General features: G+C 37.3%; 1 protein-coding gene across 1 annotated transcript in view; it reads right to left on the bottom strand.

Annotated features, from left to right (window-relative positions):
- igsf3 (immunoglobulin superfamily, member 3) overlaps nt 1-13,188 on the bottom strand; it is a 180,448-nt gene that overhangs the window by 78,186 nt on the left and 89,074 nt on the right. The window contains exon 4 of the mRNA XM_073846209.1: nt 9,727-10,134. Coding sequence (XP_073702310.1) covers nt 9,727-10,134 — 408 coding nt within the window. The remainder of the gene's footprint in view (nt 1-9,726; nt 10,135-13,188) is intronic.

Below are 13,188 nucleotides of genomic sequence, written 5' to 3'. Positions count from 1 at the left end.
ATTCTCAAAACTTTTGGCCACGACTGTATACTCTAAAATGCTCGGTTAAATACAACCCAGCGACTGGGTTGTTTTGACTGAGTGGTTGGGTTAAATGTTTAGCCCAGACTTCTGGGTAGTTTTATTTAACTCAAATTACTATATAGCTGCTTAAAATGAACCCAAAATAAGTTGTAAATTAAAAATCAGACACATAATTAGTACTAGAGGCTTCAGCAATAATTAAAAGGTAAACATTTATTATTATTATTTATTCTACTAATTAATAAATGTTCATTTATTGAACATAGTAATACATGTTCATGTCCAACCTATTTTGGGCCAGTTTTTAAGCAAGAAATATAGTAATTTTTAAGCAAGAGTTGAGTTAAATCAACTACCCAGAAGGTTGGGTCAACTGCTGAGTCAAAACAACCCAATCGCTGGGTTTGTCCATATTTTACCCAGCGCTGGGTTGTTTCAATGCCAGCATTTATTAAAATAATATCAGCAGCACATACATTTATTTAGCATTATCAAAGTGTTATAACATTTTGGGCATAATGCCCACTCTATAAAAAAATTTAAGATAAAGGTGTGTGCATAGCAAAAAAAAAAACACTTGTTCTTATATGCCACTGCAACATGATTGCAATACTGTTCAAGTAGTTATTCTCTCCTGTGGAACTCTCTGCTATTTTTGCTTGACAGCAAAACAAAGATCTGGTTAGCTGCTAGCACTGCCCCCTCGGCTCAAGCCTGTCACACAAGTAAACATGATGCGAGGACTGCGGGTGACTTAATTGTGAATTCACAGCTGATACTGATGAGTATGTGAATCTGCTAATGGGCATATAGACAACAAGCCTATTCCCTGGTGAGCTGCTACTGGCACCCTTCAGCAGCAATTTACATCTGCATTGCTCATACTATACAAGATCATGGGAAAAATAAACTGATTACAAAGGAATGCCCCGACAGGTTTGTCTTTTCATTTGAAAAGGAAGCAAATGATTTCTGGAACTCGAATAATTTTCCCAGTGGAAAGGGTAAAGCATCATTTGGCTACTTCTGAGTGTTTGTGCTTGATAAGGATGACAGCAGCTGGAGGCCATACGGAGCCTGAGACAACGAGATCCATTCCCGGCCTACCTGCCAGTGCCCTAATGATGCCACGCTGCTGGGCTGCAACACAGGGCAGGTTAACACAACACCCACCAGGCACAAACTTTGCCCAGATCTCAGCAGTACCACAAGGCCTGGCAGAGTTGAGAAAGTGAATTTCATTTGGAGAGCCTCTGTGTCCTTCAATTATGCAAACTATCTATTAAAGGAACAGGGGCAGTAAAGTTAGATGTCTACATTATCAAACTACTCCGTCTGCATGCTAATGAGCCTCAAAGAGTACCCTAGAGAATTCCCAGAGTTCAGGCGTTCAGTGGGCTGAGAAAGGCTAGCAGAAGTTTGTTCTGTTTAGGAGGAAAGCGTGAGAATGGCAAAGTTAATCTACTCTGTGTTATTTTGATAAAATTTGGACAAGGTGGCCTGCAGCATGCCAACTCAATCCTGCGGGCAGCAACATCGGAAAGCAGCCAAAAGCAGATTACACACACATACCGTGTTTATTGAGCACATGCAAACTAATCCTGCAAGCAAAAAAAAAAAGGGAAATACACTCTGCTAGATCCATTTTTTAACATTTAATGAGCTCACTTTTGCTCAGATATTGAAAAACACAAATGCCTCAAAAATGGATTATCGCTAGATCTATAGCAGTGTTTCCCACAAAGCTACTAAAGCTTCTAAAACTATAGCTCTACAAAAAAGCTCTTTCCCCAAATTGTGAGCTTGAAGTCAGAATTGAATGTGATCACAAAAAAGACATCTTCCTCGTGTTGTTTTAGCTGCAATAAAAACATGCGTGACTATAGTGTGATTTAATTCAGGAAACTCACAAACTCAAGAGTTCACATTTGAATCAGTATGAAAAATCCTTGACCAAATGAATCAATGAATAAATCACTAGTCATCTAAAAGTACCTTGCACGCTGAGTCCAAAATTCTCACACGTTAAAAAATAAATACAACCTCACGTTTGTCAATAATGTTTACACACTGCCTCTGAAACTTTCATCTGTCATAAAAAACATTTGGATCAGGTTCAATTTTCTGCATTTTTTGCATCTGTAGCTAGCATTTTGAGAGGTGTTTTGACCATTCTGAGCCTTCTTGACATTCTGTGCATTACGAATTTTAAAAAAATATGAAAAAACACGTGCAAATTTATTTACTACTACTAAATAAAATTTTTATTGAAACATTTTTCTTTAAAGTATTTACCAGAAAAATGTAAATACACATCACTGTATTTCTGAAAATAAATAAAATCAATTAATTAGAGATGTTTTTGATTATTAACATTTAATCAAACCATTAAAATGTAATCCAAATTTAATGGAAAACACAGAAAATACACATAAAACTGAATTTGAGAGGAAAAAAATCATAATGCTTTAAAAACTACAATTTTTTGTTAAACTTTTAATAAATTGTGGAAGTTTTTGATTTCAATTACTTAGACATGCTTGATTAATATATTGTTTTAATTTAACCATTTAAACTGAGTCTAGAAAAATTCAAACGAAAAAAACAAAAGGGAATCCTGAAAAATTTAAATGGAAAAAAATGAATTTTGAAAACAATAAAACGAAATTTGGGAAAACATAAAATTTCATAGGGCCCTATTAAACCTGTATGATGACTTTGACTTTCTTCTGAAGAATGTAAAATGAGATATTTTGAGAAATGTCTGTGGTTTTTTATTCCATACAGTGGAAATCAATTGTAATTAAAACAGTTTTGTGTCATATCTATATAATATTCCACAGTATAAAGTAACAACACATTTGGAACAACATGAAGATGAGTCAAAGATGACAGATATCCCTTTAAAACTGTAGTACTAAAATAGTACAAATATAATGGAAAGTTAAATGGAGGATCAGGTGTAGAAAGAAAGACAGATAAAGAGAAAAATTGACAAGAGGAGATGCTGGAAAACACAGGACAGGCCTGAGCATGTGGGACTCATAGATCTCCAAAGAACGATAGGACATTTAGATAGGAATGATAAGAGAGAGAAATAACGAGAGGAAGGCAAAGAGAGACGATTCGCATATCTTTCATGTTTTGATAGATTCCAGTGCTTTGCTCTCTTGTAAACACATGACCAGAAATGGCTTTCTATCTATCCTGTGTTTGACTGCAGACAGCAGGGAGCCATGATCAATGCCATCTTCTCCAGAGCGCAGGACTGTAGGACACACGCTGAGAGTCTCTTCACTGACACGCTATCACCAGGGCTTTCACGTACACAAGCTTTCTCACATTCCAATGTTTTCCTTATTGTTACCTTGTGTGACCCACGGCATAGTATTCGATACGTAATCAATGATCAGAGGAACTATCACGACACCTAAGGAAGTGGGTGGAATCGCAGCAGGAGCTGACGTCTGCGAGAAGCGAGTCCAGGCAAAGCCAGACAGCCACAGCTGTAGTGTGTTTGATTATTCCAGACACACAGACGTGCTCAGAAAAACATGTGGCGTACACCCACCCCTCACGCACAGTGGGAATAGAGATTTCAAATCTCACAGACTGACACAAGGGGAGAGCTTTAGTCGGCCTCTGGATGCCTTTTCATATCAAGAATCAGCCCTATACAACTGGAGTTTCACTGGAGTTTCTGCTCTTTGCTGCTGCAACTGTTTTTCTAGCGTATATCTAACCTACATGTAAAATGTTTTTCTACGTATGTGACCCTGGACCACAAATCCAGTCTTAAGTAGCACAGGTATATATGTAGCAATAGCCAAAAATACATTGTATGGGTCAAAATTATTGTTTTTTTTGTTTTATTTATGACAAACGAATTGAATTATTTTCATTTTCGCAGATTCTGCAAGGGGCTCCCAAACTCTTGCTTGCCACTGAATTGAAGTCAGTGGAACAAGAAACATAGTATGTCCACCCTGTATGGTAGTGGACATGAAAATATTCAGCTGCTTTGATATTCTGAAATGTTTATGACAATTTGGGTAGTCCAAAATATTAAATACAGCTACATAAATACACAAAGATGAGTTATCCCCCTCCTATATAGTTCTCTCTATTTCCAAAAGTTTGAACTGAAGAAAAAAAGTTACACAAATTTCTCACCTAATCATCTCCTATAGCATCCTCACTAGCAACCGTACCATTAAACCAAAAAATGTACATATATCCACCATCCAATTAACATGCTGGGAGCTTTAACCGCTTTCTTAGCAATCAAAAAAAAAAAAAAAGAGTAAATTGTGGCAGAATGTGTGTCTGGCCTCACCTCTGGGTGTCATGTGTAACCCAGCCAAACGATTCCACCGCTACAGGGTGGCCTGCAGCCAGTCAGCACCCACACCACTGCCAGACACTAATGAGCATGTAAAGACTCTCTCAGCAGAAGAACACCACAAACTGGGCCCTGCTTCACACCCGGTCCTGATCCTTCATCCAGACAGTCACCCAGAGTCAATGCTGGAAAACACAACACTGCTATTTTTACTCGGCACCACCAACACACCTGTCACAGGGCAAGAGCAACAGACACAAACAGCGTCAGAGTAACTATCACGTGATCACTTGTGCATCTTACTCGAAACAAAGTGACTCCTGCAACACCCCTGGAGAAGTCTGTACCTACAGTAAAAGCCAAAACAGTAGACATCAAGAGCGTCATGCTGCCACTCTTTGAGCTTCGAATCAAAAGCACAGCTGATGAAACGCTTCAACGAAGCTGATCCTGACAGCAGAGGAAGTAAAAATGATCAATGTCATCGCAGAGGAAGAGCATGGATATAAATAATTAAGAGAGATAAATAAAAAAAGCCCTGTCTTTGTCATCTTATCAAAGCTTCTATATGCAGGATGTGTGAAGACTTGATTCTGGAAAAGATTCCCAACCTTAAAGCTGCAATTAGGGTTCCCACAATTACTTTTCTTATCCTTAGCTGAAGATTAAAAATATCACTTTCAAAATTCCAAGACTTAAGAGTTATTTTTTTCTTAATGCACTTGTGCAAGTTTTATTTATGTAAACAATTTCTAATGAAACTTAGTCAAACATACACTTCCAGTCAAAAAGTTTTGAACAAACTAAAAAAAATCAGCTTTGAAATCACAAAAATAAATTACATTTTAAAAAGTAAAAATACTTCAAAATGTTACTGTTTTTGCTGTACTCTGGATCAAATAAATGCACGGCTTGGTGAGCAGAAGAGACTTCTTTAAAAAACAATAAAAAATTTACTGTTCAAATACTTTTGACTGTAATTATAAAATTCTTCTTTATAAAGTTTTTGTGACAGTCAGATTAGTGTAATTTCTGTGCCTTAAGGCACTAAATTACATTGCAAAATAATACTTATTCAAAATTATTCACAATGGTGTTTAGACTCCTAAGTTTAGAAATTTATCAAAAACTGTTAAGGTGAAGTGTGAAAATGAGATTTTCAAACATTTCTACCATCCAGGCTATCCTTGCTCTGCACCAAACAGGCAGTTTTACCAAAAACGTGTCACTGGTTAAAATATACATTGATTTTTTTCACTTATGCTCAACAACGCTGCATTTATTTGAAAAATCAAAAATACAGGGGAAAAAAAATAATGTTATTACAATATAAAATAATGGTTTCAATTTTAATATACATTAAAATATAATTAATTCCTGTGGTCCAAAGCAGTTTTTTCATCAGCCAATACAATTTCCTTCATAAATCATTCTAATTTGCTGATTTATTATTAGAATTATTCATGTTGGCAACAGTTGTGCTTCCAAATATTTTTTTTTTTTAGGATTCATTGGTGAAAAACTGAGCTCAATTTTTTTTAACGGTAGTGTATATTGTATGAAAATATAGACAATATTTCTATTTTAAATAAATGCTGTTCTTTTCAACTTAAAAAAAAAATATTAAGCTTAAAAAAATTATTTATATTTATATTTATATTTATATATATATGTGACCCTGGACCACAAAACCAGTCATAAGGTTAAATTTGACAAAACTGAGATGTATACATCATATGAAAGCTCAATAAATAAGCTTTCTATTGATGTATGGTTTGTTAGGATCGGACAATATTTGACTGAGATACATCTATTTGAAAATCAGGAATCTGAGGATGCAAAAAAATCTAAATACTGAGAAAATCACCTTTAAAGTTGTCCAAATTAGGTTCTTAACAATGCATTTTACAAAACTAAAATTACATTTTGATATATTTACAATAGGAATTTTACAAAAAAATCTTCATGGAACATGATCTTTACTTAATTTCCTAATGATTTTTGGCATAAAAAAAAAAATCTAAAATTTTAACCCATGCAATGTATTTTTGGCTATTTCTACAAATATACCCCAGCGACTTTTTTGTGCAGACTGGTTTTGTGCTCCAGGGTCACACACACACACACACACACACACACACACACACACACACACACACACACACACACACACACACACACACACACACACACACACACACACACACACACACACACACACACACACACACACACATATATATTCCAGCACTTAATAAATCAGCATATTAGAATTCTGAATGATAAAAAATGTTATTATACGTCTTAACAATATTTCAGAATATTACTTTTTTATTTTTGATAAATAAACGCAGCCTTGATGAGCATATGAAACTTCTTTTAAAAAGCATAAATCTTACTAATCCAAAACTTTTGAACGGCAGTGTAAATCGCTATACAAGGCTGTGCAAACAAGAGCATATGTTTGAGAACAACTCTGAAAGAAAATTTACGAATGACTGACTTAAAGTTGTCTCTACAAACTAAGCTGGAATAGAAGAAAGTATCAAAAAGAAGATACACACTTCACCATCAAAACAGGAGACATATTGTATGTTATCAAGAACTTATCTAGTATCTTGTCTAAAAACCACTCATTGTCACGCAACACATGCTATGTCACACAGTGTGTTTATTCAGAGCATCTGCCGGCTTGCTATCTACTTGTGTTTTTCATTTCTGCCGTGTGCAACCGTGTGTGTGTGTGTGTGTTTGTTCTCATTACATACACAGTTTAAGAACAGACTGGGAAGTCACGGCTATTGATCGTGATGGAAAGCTGACAGCGGTAGTGCTCCACTGCTCCACATGTACAGGATGCTATGTAAGCATGAGCATGAGTGGGCTATATCGACTATATACCAAAGGGATCCAGCATTACAGTGCACATGCCAATTCAACACTCTACTCCACTTGAGTGGGTACATATTCCTGTCAGTGTGTGAGCTCAAGTGTGAGTTTGTAAATATGTGTTTGTGTGTGAAGCAGAAAATTTATGATGTCATAAATTTGATGTGACGCTGACAGTAAAATACACTGCATGAGTACAAATACACTATATATGCAAATACAGTGTCAGAAATTAACTTTTTATGAAGGGGAAATATTTGTCCCCTGGCATTCAAGCCCATTTTTTACTTTTATGGGGGAATATTTCATAAATACATGCATGCACATATACAGATGAAGTCAAAAGTTTACACACACCTTGTATAATCTGCAAAATGTTAATTATTTTACCAAAATAAGAGGGATCATACAAAATGCATATTTTTTATTTAGTGCTGACCTGAAGATATTTTACATAAAAGGCGTTTACATATAGTCCACAAGAGAAAAAAATAATTAAATTGATAAAAATTACCCCTTTCAAAAGTTTACATACACTTGATTCTTAATACCGTGTTGTTACCTGAATGTTCCACAGCTGTGTTTTTGTTTATTGATAGTTATTCATGAGTCCATTGTTTGTCCTGAACAGTTAAACTGCCCGCTGTTTGTTAGGAAATTCCTTCAGGTCCCACAAATTTTGTTTTTTCAGCATTTTTGTGTATTTGAACCCTTTCCAACAATGACTGTATGATTTTGAGATCCATATTTTCCCACTGAGGACAACTGAGGGACTCATATGCAACTGTTACAGAAGGTTCAAACACTCACTGATGCTTCAGAAGGAAAAACGACACATTAAAAGCTTGGGGTTGAAAACTTTTAAACAGAATGAAGTTGTGTGCATTTTTCTTATTTTACCTAAATATCATACTTTTTTCATTTAGTACTGCCCTTCAGAAGCTACAGAAGATACTTACATATTTCCCAGAAGACAAAATAAGTTACATTTACCCTGACCTTTAAATTGAATTGAATTAGACCACTCATTGTATACGAGTCCCTTAGTTGTGTGTATGTAAATCAAGTAGGGATGTAACGGTATCAAAACTTCACGGTACGGTAATACCTCGGTATGAATGGCACGGTACGGTATTTATTGAATCATATACAGGAAAAACTAAACTAATGAAAAGACTCGAAAAAAAGTGCCAGAAGTGTTTATTAAACAGTTTACATGAACACTGAACATATCAATGGCATACAAATTAGCCATCTATCTGTAAACTTTGAAACAGAAACTTAAATTTTTCAATTTTAGTAACAAAAAATTAAGCATGTAAAAAACAGTCAAATCAGTTTAGCTGAATGAGTTGTCTGAATCTAGTTGTCTGCTTGAAATAAGATTTTTTTTTCTTACCCCATTGGCAGATTATTTAGCTTGTTTTAAACAAAAACTCTTTTGACAATAATTTTTACTTGTCTAGAAAATCCTTCTTGATTTAAGAATTTTGAGATATTTTGGATGGAAACAAGACAAAATTCTAAGTAAGAAAAGCATTTTTTGCAGTGCAGTAGGCTCTCATGCCTTTCTTTCGCATTAAATCTTTATTAAAAACAATCCTTTAAAGAACTTTTCTACCTGGACAAGTGCATCTATTATGTTGCCTAGTTTATTTAAAACGGCACCTTTCCTTATTTTAAACCTAGCCAAAAAGCCACGTGTTGAGTGTGAAACACAGTAGACTTCATTTATATGCATTTATGGTACATTTCCGTGTCAATCCATGTTCATTTTTACAGCGAACAACGCACTGTAACATTAATTCAGCGCATCAAAAAATAGACTCGGTGCCGAAACGATCGCTGCACTGCTGCAAAGGCACCGCTTCTGGGACGTACTGCCGGACAGCAACCGCGTGCAGTGTGAACGCTCTAATCCGTTAACATGGGTGCTGAAAAGAATACGTAACGCATACGCACTGCAGACGGAGCAGGTTCGACCATTTCCATCTCTTTTCCTTGCTGCTACAGTCTGTAGCGACAACAGACCGCAAAGGATGATGGCCACGCCTGGGCTGATGGGAAATGTAGTTCCCGCTACCTCCCGTTCGCTCCATTCGCCTGAGCAAATTATCGAGTCACGCGACCACGGTAGTATCAAAAAAAATTGTTATTGCGGTATGACGGTATTTACAATACCGTTACATCCCTAAAATCAAGTGTATGTAAACTTTTTAACAGGGTTGATTTTATAAATTCAACTATTTTTTTTTCCTTGTAGACTGTATGTAAACATCTTTTATGTAATCTTATTAAGATCAGTACTAAATAAACAATAACATGCATTTTGTATGATCCCTCTTATTCTGTTAAATTAAACATTTTGCAGATTCTGAAGGTGTGTGTAAACTTTTGACTTTAACTGTATATACTGTTCAACTTCTACAAATGTTGATATACTGTGTCTCAAATAACGTATGTGCTCTTACCAACTGACTTTACAGTGACGGTCTTGCTGGCGGATTCATCTCCAATCTGCTGCCAAACCCAGTCAGGTGCATTACCGCTCGGGGACCACTCGGTGGCGCTGCATCTGTACTGGCCCTCATCTGTGGGGAAGGCATTATACAGGAACAGGGTGAACGTGTCAGGTCGAACCCGCTCCATCCGGACCTCTCCGAAGCTGCTGCGCTCCCTAAAGGTGGGGCCAGGAGTGACCGTGCCCTCACGATCCACTGAAGCCACGTTCACTGCAGGACCCGCACCCTCCTTATCCGTCCACTGCCACGTCACTGACAGGGGACCCACAGTGTTGCTAACAACGCAGGTCAACTGGATGGTCTCCCCCTCCATAATCTCTGAAGTGTTACTGGATAATGACACAGTGATGTTACTTCCTATGAGAGACAGACAAACAAGAGAGGAAATGAGACATCAATCTTTTGAAACATGACACTAGTGCTAGTTTATCATATTAATTAGAGTACATTTACATTATGTATGAGTACTCATGACAGACTGTACAAGAAACAACTCCACACATTCTCATAAGTGGCTTTGCAATGCAGTCCCTTAAAGGCAAGTACAAAAGAACACCGTTTTCTCTGTATGCATTAGAAGTATAAGAACAACCCGTACCTTCTTGAATGAAGAAAACTGCTTATCATTCTATTTCAGTAGCATACATCAAATTAGCAATGCAAATATTATCAGCTTACTTTTTTTAGCTGGCTGACCAAGCTAATGCACATTCTGGAGCAATATATTGAGGTGCAGCTTTTACCAATAGAGCAACAGGCTCTTTTTTCCCCAAAGGTCAGGCTTCCATACCTACTGCAACCATTTTTTAGCATTTCAATCTCTTCCATTCATTTCTCTATGAATGGTTGTTTTTCTTCTATTATATTGTCTCTGGTCGTGAGTCAGTTGCAAAAGCCGCTGGAGATGGATGCAGATGCCTGAGGCAAGAACACATAGTTCTAGGTCTCCACCAGGCTCCTTGAGTATTATAGGAACCACCTACTGTATCCTGGACAGTGCTTGGTGGATCTTATGGTGCTTTTCCACTGCATTATGGCGGCTTGTTACGGCTTACTTTTGGGGGGGGTTTCTTGTGCTTTTTTTAGTACCACCTCGGTTGAGGTTCCAAGCGAGCTGTACTGATACTAAAATGTGCAACATAGGCTCACTGTAAATATGTGCCTCTATATACATTTCTGCAAAACTGAAAAAAACACCTATATGTACGAATCACTGCAGTTTAGTAGTAGCAAAACTGATGATTCTGCATTGATGCTGAGATTTTCCGAAAGCTAGGATGACCATATGTCCTCTTTTCGCCGGACATGTCCTCTTTTTGGACTTAGAAAAAAATGCGTCTGGCCAAGATTCCCAAATCGCCGAAAATATCCAGGGTTTGGCTTTTGCCTTTTTTTTTTTTTTTTTTTTTTTTACAGTCGCCATTCATTGTGTGCGTTTTTGTATTAAAGCCTTGCACGGGACTGTTTTTCTAATCCTGCTCCCGCAAACATTCTAATATAATGAATATAATGTTCGTGCATCATGGAATCGCTATCAATATGTGGACTATCACTTTGGATGCAGCTCGTGTTGGATGTACGGGTTGCCAAATCCACATTTTTTCTCCACGGAATTGGGCTAATTTTAAACTGTTGCAGCGGGTTGATTATCTCCCGTGGGTTAAAAGTTTTCCATTTGACTGAAATGCTTGTATTGAAACATTTTGCATTTTACCTGTAATAAAACTGTGGTAGATATTAGTTTTGTGAAGGATGGCCACTGCGGTAGGAAGCTTTCTAGCTGTGTTTATGATGAATCTGCATAACGGTGACTGTACAACACCACAACAACGATTAGTCTATAATCCCACCCACTTTGAAGTGGTAAAAAAAAAAAAAAAAACTTCAGTGGAAAAGCAAACCAAGCCAAAGTAAAGCAAGCTGAGACAAGTCGTACCAGTTCTTCATTAAAGATTTAAAGAATGAAAAGAACACCTTCATTAAAGAAGTTATAGACTCAATTTGACAACATTTGAGCTCACGGTAGGTCTGAAGGGTTTGTATATTTTCACTAAAATCAATATGTGATTGCTATCTTTTCTTCTGCATCTTTCCATTGCACTCTACAGCAGACTAGGCCTCAGACTAGCAGGACTTCGGGAATATTTTTCTCATCAAGAGGTCTAGAGACTGAGAGATCTTGTAAGCACGAGTGAAGATCAAAGCCTTCGCAGACATCTCCAGAGTTCTCGAGTTCTTCACACCACCACATCCCTTTAAAAACAGCATGTGATAAAACAAAAATGGGACTTTAAAGAGACAAAGTTTGCGCCCTTCCCATGGGTCATCCAAGGCTCCCTTTAGAAAGAGGCTCTAGCAGAACTTCTTGAGAAGAAAACCACCATGACCAACCACACAACAAACACGAGAGGCTTTGATTTCATACGTAACAAAAGCGAAACATCTTGGGGTGAAACCTCTTCAATTTCTAATGTGCTTCTATTCTCTGAGGAGATGAAACATGAAGTTTACTCGATGACCAGTTGGGGTATGGCTGTACCTTCACCCAGTGCAGTCTCTTAGTGTCTACATGTAGATGCTTCAGTTGTATACTGTTTATTGCCTGAAAGACCTACTTAGATGATCAGTGAGGCCTTGAGCAGAAGAGAGCAAGCGAGAGCATGTGGGCAAAGAAGAGGCTGAACTCTGCGCCGTCTCAAATCCATACTGCAACTATCAATCTATTGCTGTAATAACCTTGCAAATACTGCGCAGGGTCTCCTGCGGGGGCAAGACAAAAAAGACCGAAGCATGGTGTAATAAAGTGCCTCATTCACAAACCTTTCCAAGAGTCCTTTAGCCATCTTGAAAGAATAGTTCATAAAAACATATTCACTTTCATGTCATTCCAAACCTGTATGACTTTCTTTTTCCTGTGTAACACAAAAGATATTTTGCAAAATGTCTGCAGAATATTTTTCCATATACAATGAAAGTCAAGCAGCCAGTAATTTGGGCTCTGTGGAAATGCATAACATGCTGATGCAGCTAAACCACATAAATAATTATAAGACTACAAAAACATGACCTTCAAGACCCTCTAAAAGCAGATTCCCCTGAGGAGAAAGAAGATCTCTCTCAACTTATAGAGTGAGAAAAGAGCCGTTGTTGGAAGAGGCTGGATTCAGGTGGCCAAAGTCTAAGCAGAACAGATGTATGCTCACTAACCTTTGATTAACCTCCTCTCTCCCATCCAGCTTTCATCAACTCCTTGAGCTCAATTGTGGTTTCTTAGCCTGGGCACAATCACATCCACCTTGGGGATCTACCAAGGCTATGCTGAAGGCGAAGGTGTTCCCACTTTCATTTCATGCCTGTTAGACTTGGCTTTTCGAGTAGCTCTCACTTGAAATGCAATGCTATTTCAAGGGC

This window comes from Garra rufa, chromosome 8, assembly GCF_049309525.1.
Source record: "Garra rufa chromosome 8, GarRuf1.0, whole genome shotgun sequence".
NCBI classification, from domain to species: Eukaryota; Metazoa; Chordata; class Actinopteri; order Cypriniformes; family Cyprinidae; genus Garra; species Garra rufa.
The sequence above is the reverse complement of the archived record's forward strand: the minus strand, read 5'-3'. Positions and strand labels throughout refer to the sequence as shown.